The sequence below is a fragment of the Gouania willdenowi genome, unplaced genomic scaffold (genome assembly GCF_900634775.1).
Source record: "Gouania willdenowi unplaced genomic scaffold, fGouWil2.1 scaffold_192_arrow_ctg1, whole genome shotgun sequence".
Classification (NCBI taxonomy): Eukaryota; Metazoa; Chordata; class Actinopteri; order Blenniiformes; family Gobiesocidae; genus Gouania; species Gouania willdenowi.
In genome coordinates, this window is record NW_021144943.1 from 2,483 (window position 1) to 27,936 (window position 25,454).

General features: G+C 37.5%; 1 protein-coding gene across 1 annotated transcript; it reads left to right on the forward strand.

Annotated features, from left to right (window-relative positions):
* The first annotated feature begins 4,227 nt into the window (after window positions 1–4,227).
* LOC114458828 (uncharacterized) lies at window positions 4,228–12,721 on the forward strand. Its single transcript, XM_028441207.1, has 6 exons — window positions 4,228–4,659; window positions 6,326–6,433; window positions 8,810–8,969; window positions 9,637–10,809; window positions 12,375–12,464; window positions 12,700–12,721. The coding sequence occupies exon 4, from the start codon at window positions 9,652–9,654 to the stop codon at window positions 10,585–10,587; it is 936 nt and encodes a 311-aa protein (XP_028297008.1). The 5' UTR covers window positions 4,228–4,659; window positions 6,326–6,433; window positions 8,810–8,969; window positions 9,637–9,651; the 3' UTR covers window positions 10,588–10,809; window positions 12,375–12,464; window positions 12,700–12,721.
* Window positions 12,722–25,454: the final 12,733 nt, after the last annotated feature.

A 25,454-nucleotide genomic window follows, 5' to 3' on the forward strand; every position in this document is an offset into this window, starting at 1 on the left:
GTTGGTCACTACATCATGATACAAGTTAGAAATTCACCGGCGGGATTTGTCACACTGTCTCCTAGCAACACCAGCTGAAAAACAGAATTGACGTAAATATCCAAAAGCACAAACAAATTTGAAACAAATGTTCTTATCTGTTGCTGGTGTAAAAGCTTGGAATTCTCAAAAGAAAGATTTAAAATGTTGCAAAAATATTTTGGAATTGGAAAAAAACTATTTTTTGATTGGATGTGTTCATTGTAAAAATGCTTAAATAAATATAAAGTATGCTGGAGTTCAGGTGATGGTTAAGGGAACAGTGGTAAAGCTGTCTAATATTATCTTAAATATATATAAGTGTGAACCGTATGTGTCTTGTACAACAATGCATTTTCATGAAAGGAATAAAGAAATGAATGAAATAAAATACTATATTTTATTGTAATTTATTGAAACAGGATTATCTTCTGCTGTAGAGGCCATTTTATCACATAATACACCATAATTAGCTACATTTTACAAATGAGACTGTATTTACTTACTATTAAAGTCACATAAAAGTTGGAGTTTAACTAAATTTTGCTTTAAATTCCATTCATTGTTTTGAATTTGAAGATTTAATCCTGAGGGAACCAATGTTTGAGACACGTTTAGGGGTTTAGGAGAACCCACTGTTCCACAAATGAAAGAGAATATGACATTGTGAGAGGGTACTTATTATATGAAGAGGGGGTACACAGGATTTAATGAAAATGCACTGGTCTACCATGTGCCTGTGGCTCAGTAGAACGTGAAGGTGAATCTGGACATTCAGAACGTCACTGATACACTGGGACGTTCAAAGTTTGATCTGCTCATTAACAGAGAAACGCTGTGTTCAGCTGCAGCTAACAGGCCTTCGTCCACGCCACACGTGTGTAGTGCTGCAGTTGTTATTGTGAAATATGTGTTTTGTCTTGGACATGTGGCACCTCGTGTCGTCTCTGGGCTCCACAGTGTGGAACAGCTCCAGTGGCTTTTGTTTGCAGCGTGTGCTGAGGGTGAAATATGAGCGTTATGAACCTGTCTATGAGGGAGAATAGATTCCTCTGCAGCACTGTAAACTTACTTCAGCTGGAGACATGACTTACAATAAGGATGCTGCAAAGCGTCCTTGTGAGTTCCAGAAATCAATTACACCAGGTTTCCTCTGTGTGTGCGCCTGTGTGTGTGTGTGTGTGTGTGTGTGTGTGTGTGATACACAGCTACTGAAACTCACACTGTGAAGAAGTTTTACCTCAGCTTTCTGAAGGCAGTTGGTTAAGGACACATAGTGTGTCTGTGTTGGAAATGTCATCCTAACGTACGACTCATGCTTCATGATCACATCCTTTTTTTTTTAACATTATTTATTTATTTTTATTTCTATTTAGTCTATTTATTTATTTATTTATTATTTTTTTTGAATAAAAATCCGGCCCTTTGGAGCATCCAATTTGGCACGCAGGAGAAAGTAAAAATCACAAAGAAAACATAAATCAAAGTGTAAATAAAACTCAACAATATTTACAGGGGCTCACAGTTTTCCCTGGTGCTTATACGGCATGATTGCAGTAATTTTTAATGTTAAACAGCTGAAAAAACTCAAAATTCTTCTAAAATCCTTAAATTTTCCTCAAATTATTACATAATAATTCCCTTAATTAAATACAAATTGGTTACAAAACCTAGGAAGTGTAAAGTGCAGATCCTAGTGGGACTTATATTTGTCACTAATTGCTTGGATATTGTTGGTTTCTTACATATTTTGTATTACATATACACGTAGAAGTGTAAACTAGGGCATAATAATGTAGAAATTACACATTTTACTAGTATATAGTAGACAGCATATACAGTACTCATTGAGTTTGTAGTGTATAGTACGTTAGTGTGACATTTCCAACATAGCCCGTGTTACTGACTGGATGCTACACAGACGTTTAGGTGTGTTAGCCTGAGGAATGCTGCAGGCTGTCATTCCTACGTTTCACAAGTTTCTATTTTGATAGGATCTCGTTCTGTGTGTGAAGAAGGAAAACGCAACGCAACGCAACACAACGCTACACAACGCAACACTACACTACACTACACTACACTACACAACACAACACAACGCTACACTACACAACACTACACATGCTGCACAATAGTTTTCATCAAGTTAAATAAAATCCTATTTTTGTGACATTAATGTCTGTATTATAGTTACAAACTGGTGATTAAGGTTTTGTTCTAAATGTCACACTAACACACTATACACTGCAAAGTATTGACTGCAGGGTTTTCCAACCTTGGGGTCATGACCCCATGTGGGGCCCCCTGAAATGCCTAGTACTTAATAAAACAAATAATCATTTTTACTTATTATTCTTGTTTAAATTAAACTGCATTAGTTGAAGGGCCAAATACGGACCAGTTTGATCTCAACTTTTTAGGTGGGAAAACGAGCCATTTCAACATTATTCTGCCCTATAAATATATATAAAGTAATAGTCAATATCCAGTCTTTAAATTTCCTCGACTTTGTGACCAATCTTCATTAAATTTGAGAAAAATGTGTTCAATAATTGTAATAAAATTGCAGGGTTTGGAAAAGATCAAGATTTACTTTTCAACAATTGTGATTTAAATGATGATCATGTGATTTTCAAAGACCCTCCACTGTGCTACTGACAAAACATCTGGTTAACTTCAAAATGTATTTACAAAAAAAACTAATGGAAGACAAAAAGAGAGGCTTTTATTTTGAAAAGGGGATGTTTGATTTTTAGTTTGAACTGTACTGTTTTCAAAGTGAACGGACACGTGTTTTATTTGTTTATTGAATTATGTTAGGGTTAGGGTTATAATCTCAGTACGGAGGTAAACTCAGTACGTGACACCGGTGCCTGGACCATTTTACATAACGCTTGCAATGCATCATGGGACGGTTGAGCATGACTTGAAACCGTGCATACTTGAAAAATGTCCCCATATAGTATACATCCTGGTATTTCTCACATACTCAACCTTTGCATACTACATAGAACACATAGAACACACAGCCTATGTCTTTGTACAAATGTTAGGTAAGCAGTGCTTTAAGCCCCGCCCACTTTAAAAGCAGCATTCCAATCACTTCTTTAAATAAAGGAAGGAAAACTACATTCTTCATTTAACCTAAAAGCACCAGAGGTTAAATATACTAAAGTGTGAATGTACAGTTCTGTGTGCAGAGTTTACATGACATTAAAAACACGTGAGCCTATATTAGCTTAGTGCTAACGTCAACTTTCTAATGGCAAGTTTAATTATTTGAAAAGCTAAAAAGCTCTATTTAAAATGTCAGCAGTAGGAGGGGCCACTTCTGTTTACATTTGCTGATTATTTGCACAATAACGATTAGAGGTGAGCACATGCTAAGCTAACCGCTAGCCTTCAGAGCTTCATGCAGGACTGGTAGGTGGGGATCATGTATTTGATATTAATGAAAGCACTTTCTCCTCCGTAGCGCTCCAGGATCTCCAGAGTTTCTTCGATCAAGTCCCCGATGCTCTCGTTCCTCTGCTGACCGTAGTCCACGCCATCGCCAAGGTTCTCTGAGGAAAAGGAGAGGAAGGACACCAAGATGGAGGAAGTCAGGAAAAGTAACATGAAGGTCATATGTGAGTACGTCTCTGCGTGTGAGGTCATGTTTAATGTAGTGGTTCTCAACCTTTTCAACCCCCAAAATAAAGGTCCCAGAGCCTGGGGACCCCCACTGTACCTGAATGTGGTTAAACACAGACATGTGGAGACAGGACCATCTATAACGGGTAATAAAGGGGGTCCATCCATAAAGACAGTAAAATGATGTTCCATTGTTTATGAATCTGTGATGATTACATTTATTTATTATTAATAGTTAATATTCATCTCAAAGATATGAATCCTTGTTTTAATCAGAAATGAAATGTGTTAAAAGCAGTTTGAATAACAACGTATAAAATAACAGCGTTTTGTTTTTCAGTAACGAGGTACTGTAACTAATGACTTTTTACGCCGTTACAACACCGTTAACGTTACTGAACGTTAAATACATGTATTGATCCTAAAATACTCCTGGCTTCTGACTCAGCTGTAGTGAGGAGGTGGGTTTAAAACGGTGAGCGATTATGATTGGCTAATCATGTTCCATGGTAGCCAATCAGAGCCACACTGTTAAGAGTCGTATGCCCATTTTGTTATTGTAACGTTAGATTGTACTTTGTTTTCACATGACAATGATCGTTTTAAGTTTTTAACTTATGTCAATAAGTTCAAAGGTGAATAACTCTTTGAGGTGTGTTGAGGTAACATTTAAATACATGAACTTGACTTTGTTTGGTAAGTTTTAGAAAGAGACCGGATCTTGTAACCCCACAACCATATTATTGCGCAGCACATATAGTGCTGGAAATGCAGACTAAATATTATACAGACTTTTGAAGGGTGAAAGCATACTTTTAATAATAAATATAACGTAACATCTTCCAAAATGGCTGTTAAGATTAATAAATCTCGATAAAGCTGAGGTAGGACTATTAGCGGAAGGACACTATTCACATCACTCCGCCCTTCGCTTTGACTTCGCGGCCAGCCGACCACAACTCAGCCTTTTCCTGCGGTGGAGTTTTGTCTTCGTGGAGCGTGTTGAAAGTAAGTACATTATATTTTACTTGGGTTTTAGACAGATGAAAGAGGCACAATACTACCTAAAGCTGTACGCACATATAAATATTGTTATACTTTGCTCATTTTGAGCAAGCCATGTGGTGCTCTAGCTAGCTTGGGGGTCGGCGAGCGGTTTTTTTTTTTTTTTTTTTTTTTAAAGAATCTATACAGGGGCGGCATTTGTCATATAAATGGGTATACTTGTTGACGTTCAGTTTCCGGGTCGGACAGAAACAAGTCGAGGTCGGGAAAAGAGTTAGCAGCTACACCCCTGCCCTTGCAAAGGTAAACTTCTAAGGTTTTTTTTTTTTCTGTCGAGCATGTATTTTGGTGCTTGCACAATTTCCGCGCCGCATTGCTTAAATGCTGTTCCACGCAACTTGTGGACTCCGCGGTGACTGGGCAGTCGAGCCCCTGCGCCACACGAAGGTAACCATTTTCACCTCATTTCCCACCTGAACTGAGCACATTCTCTCCAATTTGGCGTCACGCAAATCTAACAACAAAGCAACATAACAGCGACAAAAAACCCTATGTAGAAGTAACAATTGACGCAACACGTTTTTGTCGCCTTTTGACACTTTTCTATTACTCTAACTGTTGCTTTTCCTGCACGTTTTTTGCTTTTCCGGCACGTTGGTTGCTGCTTTGTTTGTGTTTTCTTTGTCGCTCTTCTGTCACTTTTTTGTTGCGTTTTCATCCTTGTTTTCGTCGCTATTTTGACGGTTATTTCCAGAAGCTTTTCTTATTTGTTGGTAAAGCCAAATTGAAGAAAGTATGCTCGGTTCAGAGGGCGCTATATATTAATCCTTCCAGAAGCGGACGTGACGGGCGGAATCTGCTACTATTTTCTTTCTGGCCGCCATTTAATGTTAAACATGCTCATAAATGATTTTTTACTCCTTTAGCACCGAAAGAATATCTGTAATATTACGTGAATATCTGTAAAAGTCACGTTTTTATTAGCTCTGTCTGCTAGCATAGCATCTCTTCTTCACTGGTGGAATAACTGCATGCCAACCGACCACTGGGTTACCAGCGCCCTCTGCTGGTCTAAACAAATATCTGACGTAAATACAGTAAAATGACTGTTTTTTATTTTTTAAAGTCCAATTGTTAAGGCACAAAATAAATTTTCAGTTGCACTTTTAAAAAGAAAAATAACTATTATGCAGTTTTGAATTGTTTACTATAGAACCAGAATTTGAATTAATGTTTCTTCTTCATTTGTATTATTCCTTTATGTATTTCATTCAAGATTTATTTTTAGTTAAATTGCATCATTTTGCTTAGTTTATCAAGGGATTCTTTTGACAATGAAAAATAAAAAGAAAATAGTACAGTATTTTCCCCAAAAAAATAAAGGAATATTTTTCAGTCATTTGTCAACATTCCCATTTTGTAAAATAAATCGTGAGAAAATCGTATCGTGAACCCATTAGCGTGAATCGAATCGTATCGGGAGTTGAGTGAATCGTTACATCCCTATTGGATATACAATATTGCTCTTGCAACATTCTACGACACCTGCAGTGGCGCTTGAAATTTCATTTTGTGTAGCTGAAAGAAACATTTGTTTGACCAGGACCGTCTTCAAATTGGAGTCATTAAGAATGTTTTATTACATTTTAATTAAAATTTTGTGTTTCAGGTGGAAGAACGAGCCTTACCCTTTACCTGAGTACGTGGATGAAGTGGATCTGTAAATTTTGCAGTTTCTCAACTTACATTGAACAAAGAATACTAAATCATTACAAAGGTAAACATGGACATGGAAGAAGAGGTTTGGTCTGCATTTATCCAAACTGCACAAAAATTGTAAAATCATATGTGGCTCTAACGGTGCACTTAAAAACGCACAAAGTACCCAGTCCTGTCCAAAAACTACGGTGTGAACTATGTCGTTATTTGGAACCCACCACCATCAAACGCTACTTCATTCATTTAAGTCAACATTTAAAAACTTCAGAAACGGTTGGATGTCCATTTTCAGGCTGTCCTTATAAGTCAAGGCTTTACAGCAGCTTTTCAAGTCACAGAACCCGTTGTCACAAGTTTGCTACCTTGGATGATATCAGACCAGACCTAATTGTTGGTAGTTTGCCACAAGCCTTTATAACTGGGGAACAGGAGGATTTGGATTTGGATTTAATTGATGCTGAACCTGAGAATCAATCTGTTGAAGACCCTACACAACGGCAAATTGCTTCTCTGCTCCTGTGCATGCAAGCTGTCCTTCATGTGTCAACAACGGCCATTCAACATATTGTAGATGAACTGTTTGATATTGGAGATTGTGCTGGTCAAAGAACTGAGGAAGCTGTGCTTGATGTTCTAAAGGCCCATTGTACCTCTGAGGAGTTGATATCATCTGTGACTGAAGTGTTAAAAAGTACAAATTCCTATGCCTGGTTTTCAAGAGCAGGACCACTCGGTACGGTGTATAAAAGACAGTCATTTTATAGACGCCATTTTTCTGTTATTGAGCCTGTTCAATATGATCTGAATTCATTGAAAAAATCTCATAAATTTGTGTATATTCCTATTCTAAAACTACTCACTGAACTTCTTCAAAGAGATGAAATATTGGAGGCATTGAGAAACACAGCTGAGCATTCAGAGCACTATAGTTCATGTCAGGATGGGGATTACTTTAAAAGGAATGTAATTCTCTCTGGTAAACCCAGCATTTCATTGCTTTTATACATTGACGACTTCGAAATTTGCAACCCTTTGGGTACATCCAGAAAAAAACATAAAATTTGTGGTGTTTATTGGTCACTAGCAAATTTACCAAAGCAGCACAGATCATCTTTGTCTTCAATTTACCTTGCGGTATTGTGCAAAACAGAACATGTTAAAGTATATGGCTATGAAAAGGTTTTGGCACCATTGATTTCAGACATTCAGCATTTGGAAACAGTTGGAGTGTACATCCAAAAACTTAATTGTAGTGTGAAAGGGACAGTTTTTTCAGTTGCTGCTGATAACTTGGCTGCACACTCACTCGGTGGATTTCAGGAGTCTTTTAATGTGGACAAGTTTTGTAGGTTTTGTCTTGCATCACGTGAAGAGATACAAACTTTTGACGTTCAAAGAGGACAATTTGAGTTACGATCATCAGAGTTGTATGACAAAGCTGTGGAAGAACTGAAACGGAGCAATGTGGGAGTCATTGATGGGGTGAAACGAGAATGTCCACTTAATAAATTGGCAGGGTTTCATGCATGCACAGGTTTTCCACCAGACTTCTTACATGATGCCCTTGAAGGAATTGTACCTATTGAGCTCAGTCTGTGTTTGGCAAACCTCATTTCTAAGAGGTATTTTACATTAGATGAACTCAATGAGAGAATACAAAACTTTCCTTTTAAATTTTCGGACAATACAAATAGACCTCAAAACATTCCTTCTACCTTCAAAAGGAAAAGAAGCCTTGGTGGAAATGGACATGAGAATTGGAGTCTTGTGCGCTTCCTACCACTTGTCATTGGTGACAAAATTCCAGAGGATGATGAAACATGGGAGTTGGTCCTTGAACTGAAAGAGTTGGTGGAGTTGCTATCAACTTCCTGTTTCACTCCAGCCAGTTTATGTTACTTGGAATCAAAAATATCTGACCACAGGCAGCAACTACTGTTAGTTTTCCCTGACTATAAACTGCGACCAAAGAATCATTTCATTGAACATTATCCTGATTTGATAAAAAAGTTTGGACCTCCTACTGACACATGGACAATCCGATTTGAAGCAAAACATTCATTTTTCAAGAAAGTTGTGCATGATGTCAACAACTTTAAAAACATTTTACGTACATTGGCCACAAGGCATCAACTTATGTTGGCATACTACTTGGCAATGCCAAGCCTTTTCAGGCCTGAAGTAGAGACTTCTAAGTTGACAACTGTACCACTGAGAATTCTGGACAATGCTGTGCAACAGGTTGTTTTGAGTAGGTTTGGTGATATTGAGGACATTGACCTGACGCCACATGTTTTTTTGAATGGAACAAAATATTGCATTAATATGTTTGTATCTGTTGGCAGCACTAGTGGACTGCCCAATTTTGGGAAAATAATTCAAATATGCATTGTTTCAGCCACACATGCCTGCTTTATAATTGAACCTTTTACAGCTGACTATGTCAAGCATTTGAGGAGCTACCAGCTGAAGAAAAGCCTGTCTCCTTGTCTACTAGTTCAAAAGGAAGAACTCAACGACTACACTCCTCTTGTGGCATACTTTGTTCGAGGCTGCCTTCTGATTACGCCCAGAAGCTTCCTGCTGAAGTAATAGTAAGTAGTTTTTGATGTTTTTTGTCTTTTTTGATTACTTTAAACGTTTTTGGCATGTTTTCATCTTTTTTTGTTGTTGTTTTTTCATCACGATTGTGTCTTTATTTTTAACGCCTTTTGTGACTTTTGTTTTCAGTTTTGTTTAAGTTGCATCTTTGTTGCTTTTCCAGCACTATTGTCGCTCTTTTGTTGCATTTTTGTCATGTTTTGTCACTCTTTAGTTGTGCTAATGTATTATTGTTATTATTATTATTATTATTATCATCATTAATGAACAAATCTATGCAAGCAGCACCAGATGTATTTTTATGCTTGTGAACTCACAAATGGTATGAGAATTCAAACCCCCCCTATTGATTTTCATTTTTCGATTTGATTTTTTTCCACAATAAATTGAATACCTGTGGCTGATTAACTTATATAGACATACCTTTTAATTCAAACTTCAAACAAAAATACTTTCATCCTGTATCATTTAACAAATATCTCCCATTGTCTCATCCAGACATCAAAACTAAGTTCTGTTTCTGTCAAGGAAATAGTTATAAACCTGAAAATTAGTAAGTCCTATGACAGATATTGACCAAAGTAGATTGTGATTTCAGTTAAATTGCATTTAATTTCCCAGCTCTAACAGGGACTGTTTTTTCTTTTTTCTTTTCTCTAGCTGAGGCAATCCACAATGCTCCTACGAGTAATCCTATCTCCAAATGACATAAGGCGCCTCACCATTGAAGAAAGACCACCTACTGTTGAAAAACTTTATGAGATACTCCGAAACAAATTGGGAATAAGAGGTCGATTTTCTGTACAATTTGAGGACCCCGACTTTGGTAACGCGCTCTGCAATCTGCAAGATATACAAGAACTTCCCGCACAACGAGCAACATTGAAAGTTCTCCTTACTGCTGATTCGGGAGAAAGCTCTGACTCTACACTGGATACGGGGAGCTTGTCTAGCCGCTCTGTTGGTACTGTGGAGTTGGCTGAGTGGCCTGACCCTTACCCAATACCTCAGTTCTCCTATGACACTGAACTCAAGTTGATGAAAGCCAATGCACAATATGCAAAGGATGAATACCTTCTAGAGGTAAACAAAGGAATGAAGTCAGACATTCTAGATTGTCTTGCAGATGGTATGTGTAAAATTACTCCATATCCTGAAAGTCATCATTATGAGATTGTGGCGAGAGCACTTGTGGACAAGCATCCAAGCTTGAGGGATCCTGGGTCTGCAGCAGGATGGTATTCGTGGGTCCATAGCCTTAAATACAAGGTTGGAAACTTCCGTCGTGACTTGGCAGTTGCTGGACTTCCAGAAGTGGTTGTGAATAAGCGAAAAGGAGGAGAGGCAAAAAGAAAAGTCAAAAAGTCAAAAAAAGGTGAAGTTCACTTTTGTCCAGGGCCAGAGGAAGGTGACAGTGAAGAAGTAATGGAGGAGAACCGTATGAAGATGGAGAGGGAAATGCTTAAAACCATCCCCGATTGTGACATGGTGGATGAGTTGATGGTGTCAACATTTGCCCAGCGGAGGAGAGAGATAGTAGGTGATGAACCACTACTAAGTGAAATTCGCAATCGATGGCCGGCATTGCTTCAAGAAAGACAGGTGATGTAACTGTTGAAATATTCCTGTTTTGTGTGCTTGCCCTGCATAAATAGTTTTGTATTATTCTAGATAAGAGCTGAATTCGAACGAGTTACTGCCCAAGAACTGCTGCCTTCATTTCTCGATGGCCTCGATGCACTTGTACCCCGACTGCTGGAACTCTACAAATCCTCAAGCAAGTCTGGAAGGTGCCGCTCCTTGGGTGACATTCTGACCTCCCTTGAGAAAGATGTAAGTATACTTCTCTAAGTAGAGATGGGTAGTACTCCGCTACATTTACATTATACATATTATAATGTATATATACATTTACATATATTGTACATGTACTTAAGAGAACAGATTACTAAGACTACTTGCAAAAGTAGTTACTTCAAAAACTTGAGTAAAAAATATAGTAACTTGTGCCACGATGAGTAAATTTTGAATTGAAAAAAAATCTTAATTTTATGGGTTAAAATATTTGATTTGTTTTACTAATTCTAATTTGTTTTTGTTTTTATGGTATTTTCTATGAAAATATGACAATATTCACATAATTTTATGTTCTATTTCTCATTTGTCACAACTAAAACATGAATCAAACTTTTACACTCAGTTACTCAATACTCAACACTCAAGTAAAATGTTCTACCCACCTTTGTTCATATAAATAACAAGAAAGCATGCATGTTTTTAAATGAATAGGCCACCGTTTTTACATACTGAAATATGTTCTTACTTTAGCTTAGACAAATTCATGTGTACCCGTCTGGTCTTCACGCATGCCCTCAGTCACGTAAACACAGAACAGATGGTGTTAGCCTTTCCTCCTCTCCTCTATTGCTCCAAACGAGGCGAAGATGGAAGCGACAAAGCTCTTCTACGTAGTCCCTTTTTAAATGTGGATATGTGAAGTGTTACAAGATCCAAGTATAGTCACAAAAAATTAAACAATGTGGATTTTCTAAGCGGATAAAAAGGGGAACTATATTGTAAGGCGTAATAATACCAGGAGTACTTCGACATCTGCACAGTATCTTCACTTTACTGTGCGGACGCCAAAGGTACAGGTACAAATGAAATCGTCGAAGGTAAGAACATATCTCGGTGTCTAAAAACGGTGACCTATTCCTTTAACTAACTAATTACTCAAAATAAAAAGATAAACCTATGAATCCTTTGCAACCCAGAATTATGTTGATTATTGAAATATTGACCAAATAAGTCATCTCAATTCAATTTTGTTGAATTGCATAGCCCTAGTTTGACTTCAGTGTAATTCGTGTTTGATCGGTTTAATGTGTTCTCAAACAAAATGTTGGATTCACCGAGTGCCACTGATTTGCAAAAATGAGTTATTGAATGAAGATGTATTCCTCTCCCTCGCTCCTTACAGGATCTTCTTGAAAAATGTCAGCAATTGAGGTATTTAAACTTTGCACATTCGCATTAACTTTGGGGTTGATTCCAATTTTTATTTTTTTAAATTTTTTTTATAAGTTTTTTTTTTATTGTTGTTTTTAGTCATCATAAAATGTTTTGGTGGCATGTCTTTGTAACACAACTATACAATTTTGGTGGTGCAATGGTGAACACTTGTGCCGCACAGCAAGAAGATCCCAGGTTCGATTCCCAGATTTTCTTCGGGTACTCCAGTGTTTAAAACCACTAAAAAAATGTACAGTAGGTTCCTCTCTGGGGCCATGATTCCCCAGGAAAAAGGGATTCTTAATCTCTGTGGGAATTTCCTGGTTAAATAAAGAAAACATAAATTAAACAACTTAAGTAAAGTTTGTAATTTTTCACTTTTACAGAATACAAATGAGAGGAAGAGGATTGCTGCTCTGTTGGGACTTCCACTCTACCTCAAAGAAGATTCATCCAATGTTTTCCGGCTGTGTGATGTGAGTACGATAAATTTGATCCAAATGAAGTTACGTCAATAATTACAACTCATTTAGAAACTTGTTTGGAGTGTTGTATTATATTTAAAATAATGTTTGGAAAACTATATAGAGGTAATTAATTAACAGTATTCATTAAAGAAATGTAATAGATTTTATTCAGTCTTACTGAAATCAAAGTATATTTTTTAAAACGTAACAACATTTAAAGCATGTAATTTTAATTTTTCTTTAGGCCCATGGTGACCATCTGGATGAAGAGTTGAAGGGAATGGAACTTGGACTGCTGATTGGCTACGAAGAGGAGCAGGATGCAGTCCCACATCAGATCTTTGACGTTGCGGTCGTCGTGGAAGAAAGCATAGTTATTCACCATGAGAAGAGTGTAGCATGTGGTGTGGCAATGCTGATGGGTGTCATCTATGCTGTAAATCTGGAATACCCATCAGCAATGAAGTACACGTTCGAGTTTCTCCAAAAGGTTGTCATGAAAATCAAGCCCGAACAGGCCTCTGCCAGGATACATGGACTCCGCAACAAAATATTGAGGTGCAAGATGTGAATTTCTCTGTTTTTTTAAATGCTGTTATGTTTTTTTTCCACCACTGTTGCTCATTGTTTTGAGCCATTTTGGACACTTCAAATGTTTTTTAGTGGGCCTGTTTATTGGTTCGTCTTTGAAAGTTTGACTAGTTTTAATCCCTGGCATTTGTGGCCTTAGTGGCACTGCAGGGTTTGCTATAATGTTTTAAAACTTGGATAGCTTTGCGAGATGTTATTTGCTACTACACTTGTTCCATGTTTTACTTCTCTGGAAATAAAAAGCGAAAATAAAACGCTGTGACTATTTGATTGTGAATTGTTTTTACAAAACCTATTTTTGCATGTCAACAGAAATCACAAGTAGATATTCTTTTTACTTAGAAGTGTCTGTACAATTTCTGCCATAAACATTTATGTTCATCTAACATTTGACTGTAAGTGGTGCCAATATTGAAAATGTAGTATTGTGTCCAAGTAGCAAATAAATTTGGTTGGTTCAACTGCATTGAGTGAGTTAAATGTCATTCATAACTTGACCTGATATGTTGAAAGACGTCAAAACATTGTTTTCTTTTGACATCAGATCGTAAGTTAAAAATTATTTCAGCTAAGGCTTGTGAGTTTAAATAACTCATACAATTTCATTAATATGGAGAAGCAATACAAGTTTACTGTTTGTTCAACATAACATGCTAGGTGGTTTAAACTGAAACTGTTGAGTTGTAACAATTTCTAGCAATGATTTATGAACCATTTATAACTTGCATGTTTCAGTTGATTGAAGGTGCCAATATTGTTTCAATGAGCTCAAATCTTTATGGCAGAACCTTAACAAAGACTTTTAAGTTGAACTACCATATTATTTATTACAGTGCAGTGTTTTTACTCATGTGCCAGCGCGCACACACACACACACACACACACACTACAGATTTGATGACTCAGCAGAGATGGTGAGCGTGGAGCAGTCCATTGAAACGTTGTCATTTTTAAGGTGACGATACAAACACTACTTTATATTAATTGTGGTCAAAGACAAGAACGTGTATGTGAAGTGTTCATTATATACTGAAGACTTTGTCCACATCTGTTGTAAACAACTCATATTTAATGAAGCACCTCACAACGACAATATTTGACATAGAGCAACTTTTTATTTTTAACAGTAACGCAAATAGTTACTTTCCTTGGTAATGAGTTACTTTTATTATAGAGTAATTTAGTTACTAACTCAGTTACTTTCTGGATCAATAGCGAGAAACTATAACTAATTACTTTTTTTAAAGTAACGTTCCCAACACTGGCTAAAAGTGACCAAAAATAATGAAAAAGGTGGTGAAATGGGATTTTAAAAAGCATTTTTTTAAAATTAGTTTAAACTTGCAACACATGGGCAATAAAAATGGTGAATGTGGTTAAATTGGCAAAAATAAAAATGAAATGTGGTGAAAAGAGGTTAAAAGTGACAATAATGGGTGAACATATGCAACAATAAGTGGGAAAAGTGGTGGAGAGAGTCAAAAATGTTGAAAGTGACATTTGAAAATGATAAACATTGTGAAAGTGCAAAATAAATGAAATAACCAGACAATAATCACATCATAGCCGACCAATCAGATTAAAGCTATTATTGCACCGCATTGAATGGAGGTTATTTTCTCAGTTTTAAAGCTCATAAATGTATCTATACATAGAGCTTGAGATTTTATTTTATTTTGAATTTAATTTATTGGTGTTATTTATTTTAATTTTTTTAATTATACATGTTGACAAACATTTTATTTTATACAGATGCATTTGTGCAAAATAATGTAAGTTCAAATTGTGCAAGATTTGAACTTGAGTATTTTATGTATAACGTACTTGTACTTGAGTATTTTATGTATAACGTACTTGTACTTGAGTATTTTATGTATAACGTACTTGTACTTGAGTATTTTATGTATAACGTACTTGTACTTGAGTATTTTATGTATAACGTACTTGTACTTGAGTATTTTATGTATAACGTACTTGTACTTGAGTATTTTATGTATAACGTACTTGTACTTGAGTATTTTATGTATAACGTACTTGTACTTGAGTATTTTATGTATAACGTACTTGTACTTGAGTATTTTATGTATAACGTACTTGTACTTGAGTACTAGGATACATCAGTACTTTTTACACTTCTGCCAATACATGGACACAGTTTTGTCCATGACTTCCACGTAATAAATAAAGTTTCTGATAAAAAGTTGTTAGAATAAATAAAAACCATAACATATTAATGAAAAAAAAGATACAATGAACTTACTGGAATCATAGAAATGTAAAAATAGTTTTGTTTTAAGTGACTTTCAGTCAAAAAGAAGCTAAAACACCAACATGTGAGCATTAAAGAGACGATGGAATCACAGGCAGCAGCGTGATGTGTTCAGGCTGCGTAATAATGTGAGGGAAAGTAATGAATACAGTGACAGAAGTCGGCTGGGTCACGCTCACAGTGTGTGTGTGTGTGTGTGTGTGTGTTATAAAAAGCTAAACCCACAGAGAGTCTGTGTGTGTTTGTGTGGAAATGAGCAGCCGACTCTCGCCCAGAGGGAGAACCTGGCCTTCAGATGCGAATAGCCAAAGAAAATGGGGCGTGGCTTAGAAAACCAGCAAAGCTCCAACCTGTTTACTCAGGCCTACAGGGAGGGGGTGGGTTGGTGGTGGGGGGGGGGGTTGTGCTATACTGAGCCTTCAGCTACGATCTGAATGCTTTTCTTCTGCCGAGCTGTTGGAGGGCGAGGGCTGAGAAACTCACAATGATCCTCAATATTTAAAGAGTCGGAAAAGGAGAGAGAAGTGTGTTTAAAAAAGCACTGAGGGATGGGGGGGTGGTGGTGGGGGGGGGGGGGGGGTGTTAAAAGCAGCTTCCGCAAATGTCCTTCAGCCAAATAACTTCTCTTTCCAGCTGCTTTTCTCCTTCTCTCTCTCTCTCTCCTCCCGTCTTTTCCTCCAAGCAGACAAACGCACACACACACACACACACACGCACACACGCACACGCGCGCACACGCAGAGAAAATCTTTAAAAACAATGATAATAAAAACTCCCGCCCTACCAACAGGGGAAAGGTCCCTGGCAGGAGCTGCTGCGCTTCCCTCTGAGGAAGAGGATGGTCGATACGACGCAGACAGGAAGACAATTTTCAGTCCAATGACACAGAAAGTGGAGGAGGAGAAAAATAAAGAGTCATCTGTCTGTATTTAACGCACGTGTCAAACTGAAGGCGGAGTTAAGAAGTAAAAGAATAACATTAGCCTCCATCATTTAGAACTCAACCTAATTATGTGACGAGCTGAGATGCTTTGGTTTCATCGTTTGGGCGACGTGTGGTCGCTGAGCTAAGACCAAAACTTCACTTACAGTAAATCTGATGGAGAAGCACTTTTTTAATGTATCAAATAATGACATATGGACATAGATTTGTGCCTTTATTTTTCAATCTAAGAAAAAACACCTCATAGATCAATACATACTAGATCACTTGAAATCACCACTCTAAACTTTGTTTTCATCTCCACTGTAAACACTCGGTTTATTGACGTTGTCGGAAAAGTTTGGTGCATTGCATTGTGGGATGTGGAGTCCTGTAGGCGGATGCATAGAGGTGTTTATACTTCATTAGTGAGGATGCAGGTAATGCCAGCAAATGCTAATGTTAGCTAATGCTAATGCTAATTCTAATGCCATGGAAATGCTATACTAATGGCAGCTAATGCTAGGATAATGCTAAGCTAGTGCTAGGCTAATACTAACGTTAATGTTAATATTAATGTTATGATAACGGTAGGATAATTCAAAGTTAATGCTAGGTTAATGCTAATGATAATGTTAGGCTAATGCTAGCTTAATGCTAAACTAATGCTAATGCAAGTTAATGCTAATTCTAATGCTATGGTAATGTTATACAAATGCTAGGATATTGCTAAGCTGGTGCTAGGGTAATGTTAATGCTAATGTTAATGTTATGCTAATGCTGTGTTAATGCTAATGCTAATACGAAGCTAATGCTAATGCAGCGCTTACATCCTCACTTGCAGTATAGCCAATCACTGTCCTCCTTTTCAGGAGAAGAAACACAAGAAATCAACGTAAGAATGAAGCGTAAACACTTCTATGCATTCGTCCTCAGGACTCCACATCCCACAATGCATTGCACCAAACTGAAAACCAACTTTAAAGCAGCAGTTTCAACCGTTTTTGTGAGCAAATAATCTTTGATTTGTTGATCTTCAGGCCTAAACTTTGTCTTTATCTGATTAAAACCTTTCGTCTCCTGCAGCTTTAAAGTATCTTTAACAACAATGGAAAGTAAAAGTTCTTTGAACAAATATGAAAACTCATCCATTTTCATACCCGCTTATTCCCGTTTAACAGGGTCGCGGGGGTCTGCCGGTGCCAATCTCCGGCTCTCATAGGGCGCTGGGCAGGGGTACACCCTGGACAGGGCGCCAGTGAAAACTCATCCTAACCTTAATAATTATTTTTGTCTTCTGTTTGAATAATATGTTAAGGTTTCATTTATTCAGACAACTGTTTCTAAGGAGATTAAAGTACATTTCCTAAAAAACAGTTGTGTGAATAAATGAAACCTTAACATAGACCTACTAATCATAGACTCATTATTATCTGTTGATCTTTGTGAGTCGCTGTAAAGTCTGGACAGAACAACAGCTGCAGCTCCGCCCCTTCTCCACGGTCCTAAACAACCTGTCTTTCTCCATCAAAGCTGGAGACGAGCCGTCACAGATGCAGAGGCCTGTGAGCGCCTGGTGGTGTTTCTCCAAACGTTCACACGCTGGACTTCAGGGGGTGCTTACTACTGCCTAACTGTGTCTAATGGAGGATTGGAACACGTCCTTCTGCTTCCTGTGAAGCTGTAGACACACCATGATGTGTGTGTTCTCTGCTTGTAATCACTTTCCTCCTAAGCACCAGGTGACACTCAGCGGCTTCGGGCGCTTTTAGCTTGAAACTCCAGCGCTGATTCAACACAACGTCAACCCAACTGGCTTTGGTTTCTAATCAACTTACAGTAGTTGTGAGCGTGGAAGAAGTGACTTTGCAAAGCAGCTTAAAAACGAGGAGCAGCTCCAAACACAAAGGACTTAGAACGTAGAGGAGAAAAACAACCAATGAAGAAGTGACATGGTTCATCTGGTTTGTTTTTCTGGCCTCGCTGTGAAGGGGAAGAGGAGGAATGTGAGTCATGGCTGGAGTGTAACAGGAGGAGGCGTTTCTCCACATATGTGACAGCTGAGAGTGGAATTACCCCAGCACGCTTCTTTACTTTTCTGGGCTCGACGTGATGAGTTTGACAGAAAAAGAAACATTTTTAAACTTCCAATGGGAGACCAATAGTCTATGGTGAGATAAATTAAAAATAAACAACAATATTTATCATTTTTCTCTCGTCTATATCCACACACAAGTTCTTTATCATGTAGCTAACTTTGTGCCAGAGTTTAGCTTTACATTAATTATTATAGATTACACTAATGTTAAAAAAACAACCGTGTGACCCTCAGATCAAATTTTACTTTAGTTGTTCTGCAAATTTTTGTTGTCATTTTGGAGTTTTGGGGGTGATTGTGTATTTTTATTTTCATTTGTGTTTTTCCTGTCTTTGAATTTATTTATAATGATTTTTATTGTTGTTTTGTGATTTTTTTGTCATCCTATTTTTCTATCGTTTTTTTTTTTTCTGTCATTTTGTGGTTTTTTTTGTCATTTTCTATATATTTTTCTCTCCTTTTGCATATTTTTGTTTGGGGTCATCTTTGTGTATCTTTGTTGTTCTTTTGTGTATTTTCTGTCGTTTTATGTGTTTATGGAGTTTTTTTTATTATCGTTTTGTGTTTCTGGAGTCATTGATGTTTTTTGTTCTATATATTTTGTTTTATTCATTCTGTGTGTTTTTGGAGTCATTTTCTGTTATTTTAGAGTCATTCTGTGCATTTACTCTGGGAGATGCAGATAGTTTGACTGAGGGCCACATGTGGCCCCCGGGCCACCTGTTGACCACGTCTGTTATAGTGAACATGTATGTTTAACTTTTCATATTTTCATTTTGTGCTTTTGATCTTTTGAGCCACAAACACAGAGATTAGAGAGTGTGTGTGTGTGTGTGTGTGACAGAGTGGATTGGGAAAACTAGTGAGTGTGTGTAGTTAACAGCAGGGCTCTAATTAAAAGGGACTCACAGTTGGGTGCCAGGTGTGTGTGTGTGTGTATGTGTGTGTGTGTGTGTGTGTGTGTGTGTGTGTGTAAGTAATCCAGATACACACATTTGGTCTGTTGTCAAACTCAAACACCTAAAGAGTTTTTAAGAATGTACCTGTAGAATAAAAAAGGATGAATATATATAATGATTATTTTTTATTCTAAACCTCTAAAATCCCTGACATGAAAATATTAGCTTCACTTTTTGCTTCACGACTTCTGCATTTTTTTGTGCTGTGCAACACGACTTTAGAACTCAATGTGTTTTGATCAGAAGTTATTTTGTGCAGTTGCATCTTATTCAGGGTTTGAGTCATTGTTAGTGGTTCCCAACTTATTTTGGATCGTGACCCCATCTTCATATCACATATTTCTGGAAACTCCAAATACTTTAGTTTTTGATCATGTTTTTTATTCTGTTACAAATACAGAATAGTGAGGAATTGATCCAGCTCGGATGTTTTCATACTGTATTTACTTTATCTGAAGTACATTTATATTTGAGAAAGTGAAAGTTGTGTTTTAATTATAAGAATAATTTAATAACAATTCAACCTTATATATATAGCATTTTAATCAGTAATTATTATATTTTTTTTTTTATCAATTACTAGACATTTCAGACGACCCCAAGGTTGAAAAACACTGCTAGGTTAATAACTCTGATTAAAATGAGTCGCTTTCCTCACCACAAAAAACTACGCAAATAAAAAAAACATTAAAAAAAATGTCAATAAACAAAACAAAGAATGTGCATCACAAATAATTAAAGTCTATTTCATTATTTTTTAGTTTATTTGTCACAAACTTGTTGAGACCAAGTTGGAACTCTAACACTTCCTTAAATGTCTAGACTTTTTCTGTCTGTTGCAGCAACTGTAGTTTAAACTATCTCTCTGACACACACACACACGCACACACACACACACACGCACGCACGCACGCACGCACGCACACACACACACACACACACACACACACACACACACACACACACACACACACACACACACACACACACACACACACACACACACACACACACACACACACACACACACACAGTAGAACAATAGTCTCTACATCAGCATGGTGTGACTGCTGAGCTCTAATAACCTTTGCTGTGGGTCACTGAACTCATTTTCCTGGTGTACTGTACGTACAGTAGCTGCTCTCAGCTCTGCTTTAACCCTCTGAATGTTGGACGAAGCACGAAGAACCAGTGGATGTACCAGGTAGAGGAGAACATGTCATGGTCTGTGTGTACTGGTCTACATCTGTGTGTACTGGTCTACATCTGTGTGTACTGGTCTACATCTGTGTGTACTGGTCTATATCTGTGTGTACTGGTCTACATCTGTGTGTACTGGTCTACATCTGTGTGTACTGGTCTATATCTGTGTGTACTGGTCTATATCTGTGTGTACTGGTCTACATCTGTGTGTACTGGTCTATATCTGTGTGTACTGGTCTACATCTGTGTGTACTGGTCTATATCTGTGTGTACTGGTCTACATCTGTGTGTACTGGTCTATATCTGTGTGTACTGGTCTACATCTGTGTGTACTGGTCTATATCTCTGTGTACTGGTCTATATCTGTGTGTACTGGTCTATATCTGTGTGTACTGGTCTATATCTGTGTGTACTGGTCTATATATGTGTGTACTGGTCTATATCTGTGTGTACTGGTCTATATCTGTGTGTACTGGTCTACATCTGTGTGTACTGGTCTATATCTGTGTGTACTGGTCCTCTTTCACAAACATTACAACTGTTCATATGTTTTTAATTATCATGCAGAAGAATATGAGGCTTTAAATCTACGTTGTGGGCTCAGCTAAGATGATGGATCAATGCTACGTCGTTAGCATGTCTATGGTTGTTTCCATTACTGTCACTCACCTAATGGGTCTGATCTGATCTGATCCCCACTTTGTTTCTAACTGAACGTTCACTGTTGAGGACAACGTTGGTCCCAAAATGTGTTAAATGTTAAATTAACTCCACATGGACAAAAAAGTGCAATTACGAGATGTGATGATCATTATCGTACAGCATCGTGAAGCAGAAAGAGTTTCATTTCATTTTTTGGTAAGAAACACAAAAGCTGACAAACAAACATCTCCAATATCTGGGATAAAGGATGGTTTTTCAAAGTAAAAGGTTGAAATGAGTCTGTCAGTGTGAATCACATCCAATATCCAATTATTCCTCCAAGCACACATTTAGGAATAGACTATTAACTGGTAACACAGTGAGGTGAGATCCAGCCTTACTGTGTTGGTAGGCAGAACATTTCAATATTATGAGTCAAATAAATTAAAAAAAAATATATAGAGATTTAAAAATAAATAAAATGGCAAAAAAATAAATAAAAAATTCCAAAATAAAAAAAACAAAAGATCTAAAAGAAATGTATGAAAATCAAAATGGCTCAAAAAACAGCAAAAACTAAAAATATTCATATATATATATATATATATATATATATATATATATATATATATATATATATATATATATATATTAAAAAAAAGCAAAACATTTTAAAAGACAAAAAAGGCTGAGTAAAATTCCAAAAAGAGCCATAAAAACAAAAAAAATTTAAAAAAAACTCACAAAAAGACTGAAACACACAAAATGTCTCAGTTGCACAGCCTTGTTTTTTTTCTTCCTGTCATATGAATAATTGTGTGTTTTTGTGTGAATTTTAGGTGTTTTTGTGTGTGTGTGTGTGTGTGTGTGTGTGTGTGTGTGTGTGTGTGTGTGTGTGTGTGTACGCCAAAAGAATCTGGGGAGAGAGAACTATCAATATGAAGACGACAGATCTCTTTAAGCACGAAATGTGCTTTGTAATAATTAATAAACATGGACTAATGCAATAATTATCAATAATAGTCATAGATCCAGGATTTCCTTTGTAGCAAATACACAGTAACCAACCTCACACTGATCAAATATTACAGCTCATCAGATGTTCCAAATGTTTATTTATTTAAAATCTCTCTCCTACAGGTACATCTGCTCTGGATTGGTTGAAATATGCTCAGCACACCTTTAATCATAGAGTTCATTGTCTGATTCCCTCAGATTATTTTATTCTTGAGCTTTCAATTAAAAAAATAACAATTTTGTTCCATAAAAATACAGCACTATAGACATATAACATAGATGGAGTGTAGCTGGAGGGAAGCGTAATAAAAATAAAACCAATGGAAGCCTCTAACAGCGGCTCGTGGGGGTCGCTGGGGGGAGGGGGGGGTGTCAGGCAGTGCTGTCAGGTGTGAGTCAATGCCATCTCATTACGTTAGCTTACCTCAAGGTTAGCGACGAGTTGCTGGCTCGGCACAAAATCGATCTGCACCAGGGACACACGTTACATGCGTTACCGCAGACAGCAGCTGCACATGCTATTGTCTCTCTTTAGAACAACTTTGATCACAGCCCAGACCACTAAAGGTTGATTGTCTGATCCAAGAGCCACAATAATAGAGCAGCATGTCAGTATTTAGAATAATGACCAATCGTAAGATGAATACAGGGAACAATAAAGCGTGTACTCTGTTTTCGTTGTCGTTTTGTTTATTTTTGTCGTATTTTTGAAAAATGTTCTCTCATTTTGTGTGTTATAATTGGAGTCAATGTCATTTTGGCCTTTTCTGGATTTTTTTTGTAATTTTCTATGTATTTTAAACTATTTTTGGCGTTTCATGTGTTTTCTTTCATTTGTTTGTGCCAGTGACCACACAAACTTAAACCGAGGGTTGCATGTGGCCCCCGAGCCGCCAGTTGCCCACATCTGCTTTAAACAATCCAACTAATTAATCAAAGTGCAGTCAGATGAACGTGTCAGACAGTAATTCAATAAGCGCTGAAAAGTATTTGCATCCTCAAAACTATCAAACATCCATTTTTTCCTGGTGTTTAAGTCGTACAAACAGAGATGTCAGAATAAATGCTTTATCGGCTGATAAATAAACATTAGCTTGTGTTCAGTGTAGTTGTTGACCATAAACTCATCCTAAAGGGATGAATATTAATGTGAAACAGCAGGGTAGTGTACCTTTGCTCTCTGAACAGGTGTCCATACATGAGGAACACTGGCATCTCTGTGTAGCTGCTCCTTATTTATGCAACTCCTTACTTACCAATAGCATATGTCGTGATGTTGTTATTTTACTTTACATTTTAAAGACATATACTTGCTTAAATGGAACACATTTTTCTTATGCGTCTGCTCTCCTCTATTATAATTCAAATACTAAAGATTTATATAAGTTATAATAATCATACTTGTGCTTTATTTCTCTCTTCTTCTTTACAGGAATATATTTGTTTCTGATCATCGTACAGTGCGGATAAGATTCTCAGCAGTAAAAAACATGCTGACAAGTAGTTATTCCACACACACCTGTCCTTAATTACTGCTTTCCATCTGAATATTTTTTTTTTTTTAACTTTCAGCCAAAAACGATCACTCTATAATCCACTTGCCTGATTCGCTTTAGGGTACGTTCACACCGACGGACCCTAGAGGGTTTGAAGAGATTTGTTTACTCTGATAGTCCTCCTCGTTTGGTTGGTGTGAACACGCAAACAAAGTCTAGAGTGGATCAAACAGGATCATTCTAGAGCAATTATTTCTGCCGGTCTCGGAACGTTTCCAATGGAAGTCTAGAGCGATTTGATCCATAGATGAGAGACTCTTCTTCAGGTTTCTGTTTCTCTGCCTAGAGAAACAGAAACTCCAGTAACTGCTTAGCTCATGTAACTAGGCTGTTTGAAGTGGATCAGAAGTTGTTCTCTGAACGCAAAACGAGCCAAGGCAAGGTGATAAAATTATCAGTTGTTCTCCACCAATTCAGACCGCTTCAAGATGCCGTTACAGGAGTAGAGACTTCTCTAGAACCAGAAACCTGAAGAAGAGGCTCTCATCTATGGGTCAAAGCCAGCGTTTAAGATTGCTCAGAAACTTCTTCCTTCTCCGTTTGTTCTTTCACAACATTCAACAATGGAGCAGCCTCAAGTGGCCGTACTTTTGGTGGTTTTAAAGCCTTGTTTGCATTGTCACAGGATCTACTGACTACCATACGTCACCGCTGATACTTGTTGTGTTTGATCCGCTTCGAGAGGGGTTGTGTTCACAGCGTACCTAATCGCTTTAGACTTTGATTAGAAATGCTCCGAAACCGACAGAAACTATTGCTCTAGAACAGGGGAGGCCAATCCTGGTCCTCAAGGGCCACTATCCAGCATGTTTTCGATGTTTTTCTCTTCCAACACACCTGATTGAAATGACCAGGATCATTATCAGGCTTCTGCAGAGTTTGATGGTGAGTTAATCATTTGGTCAAACAAATCCTAGAGTGATTAAAAGGTTCCAGGATTTGCTGATGTGAAAGTTATTGAAAAATGTACAGATGCATGGATCAGAATGGGTAGACACAGGTTCAGGAGATCACAAGAAACAATTTAAAAGCAGGGCTGACTTTCTACCTTGAAATGTAACAAAATGGACGAACCATTCTTGTAAAGAGTCCACTAGTCCATGCACAAACCCATGAGGTGGAAAAACTGACAAAGAACTCCCAGAAGAAATGGAAAATAAGACAAATAGGAAAAGGAAAATTGACGGACTAGAAGAGGGCGTTGAATTCAAAGAACGAATGTGTTTGTCTTCCTCTATCGTCACATGAGGAGCATCTGAAGTGACGGAATTATTGAAGTCAGAGACTCATCAGAGCTGTTCACTTTGTTCCAGGTGTGTTGACTGCAGTGTGTGAACTTCAAAGACTCTTCTTTTTGCAAGTCATTGAAGTTAAACACACACACACACACACACACACACACACACACGCACACACACACACACACACACACACACACACACACACACACACACACACACACACACACACACACACACACACACACACACACACACACACACACAGTAGTTGGGAGCATGCCCGCTAATAAAATCACTTTAGTCTTCATAACCACTTTAGCCATCACAGAAAGGACACACACACACACACACACGGACACACACACACGTAGAGCGAGCGGTCCAGCCCTTCCATTAGCCTAATGAAGTGGTTTTCTAAGATGGATGACATGACATCACCTCCACTACCAATCACAATATAACCCCTAAAGAACCTTCCACTAAAAGCCCCCCCCCCCCCCC

What these genes read in the sequence shown, in the direction of transcription:
- LOC114458828 (XM_028441207.1), top strand. Translation starts at nt 9,652, where the DNA reads ATGCTCCTACGAGTAATCCTATCTCCAAATGACATAAGGCGCCTCACC.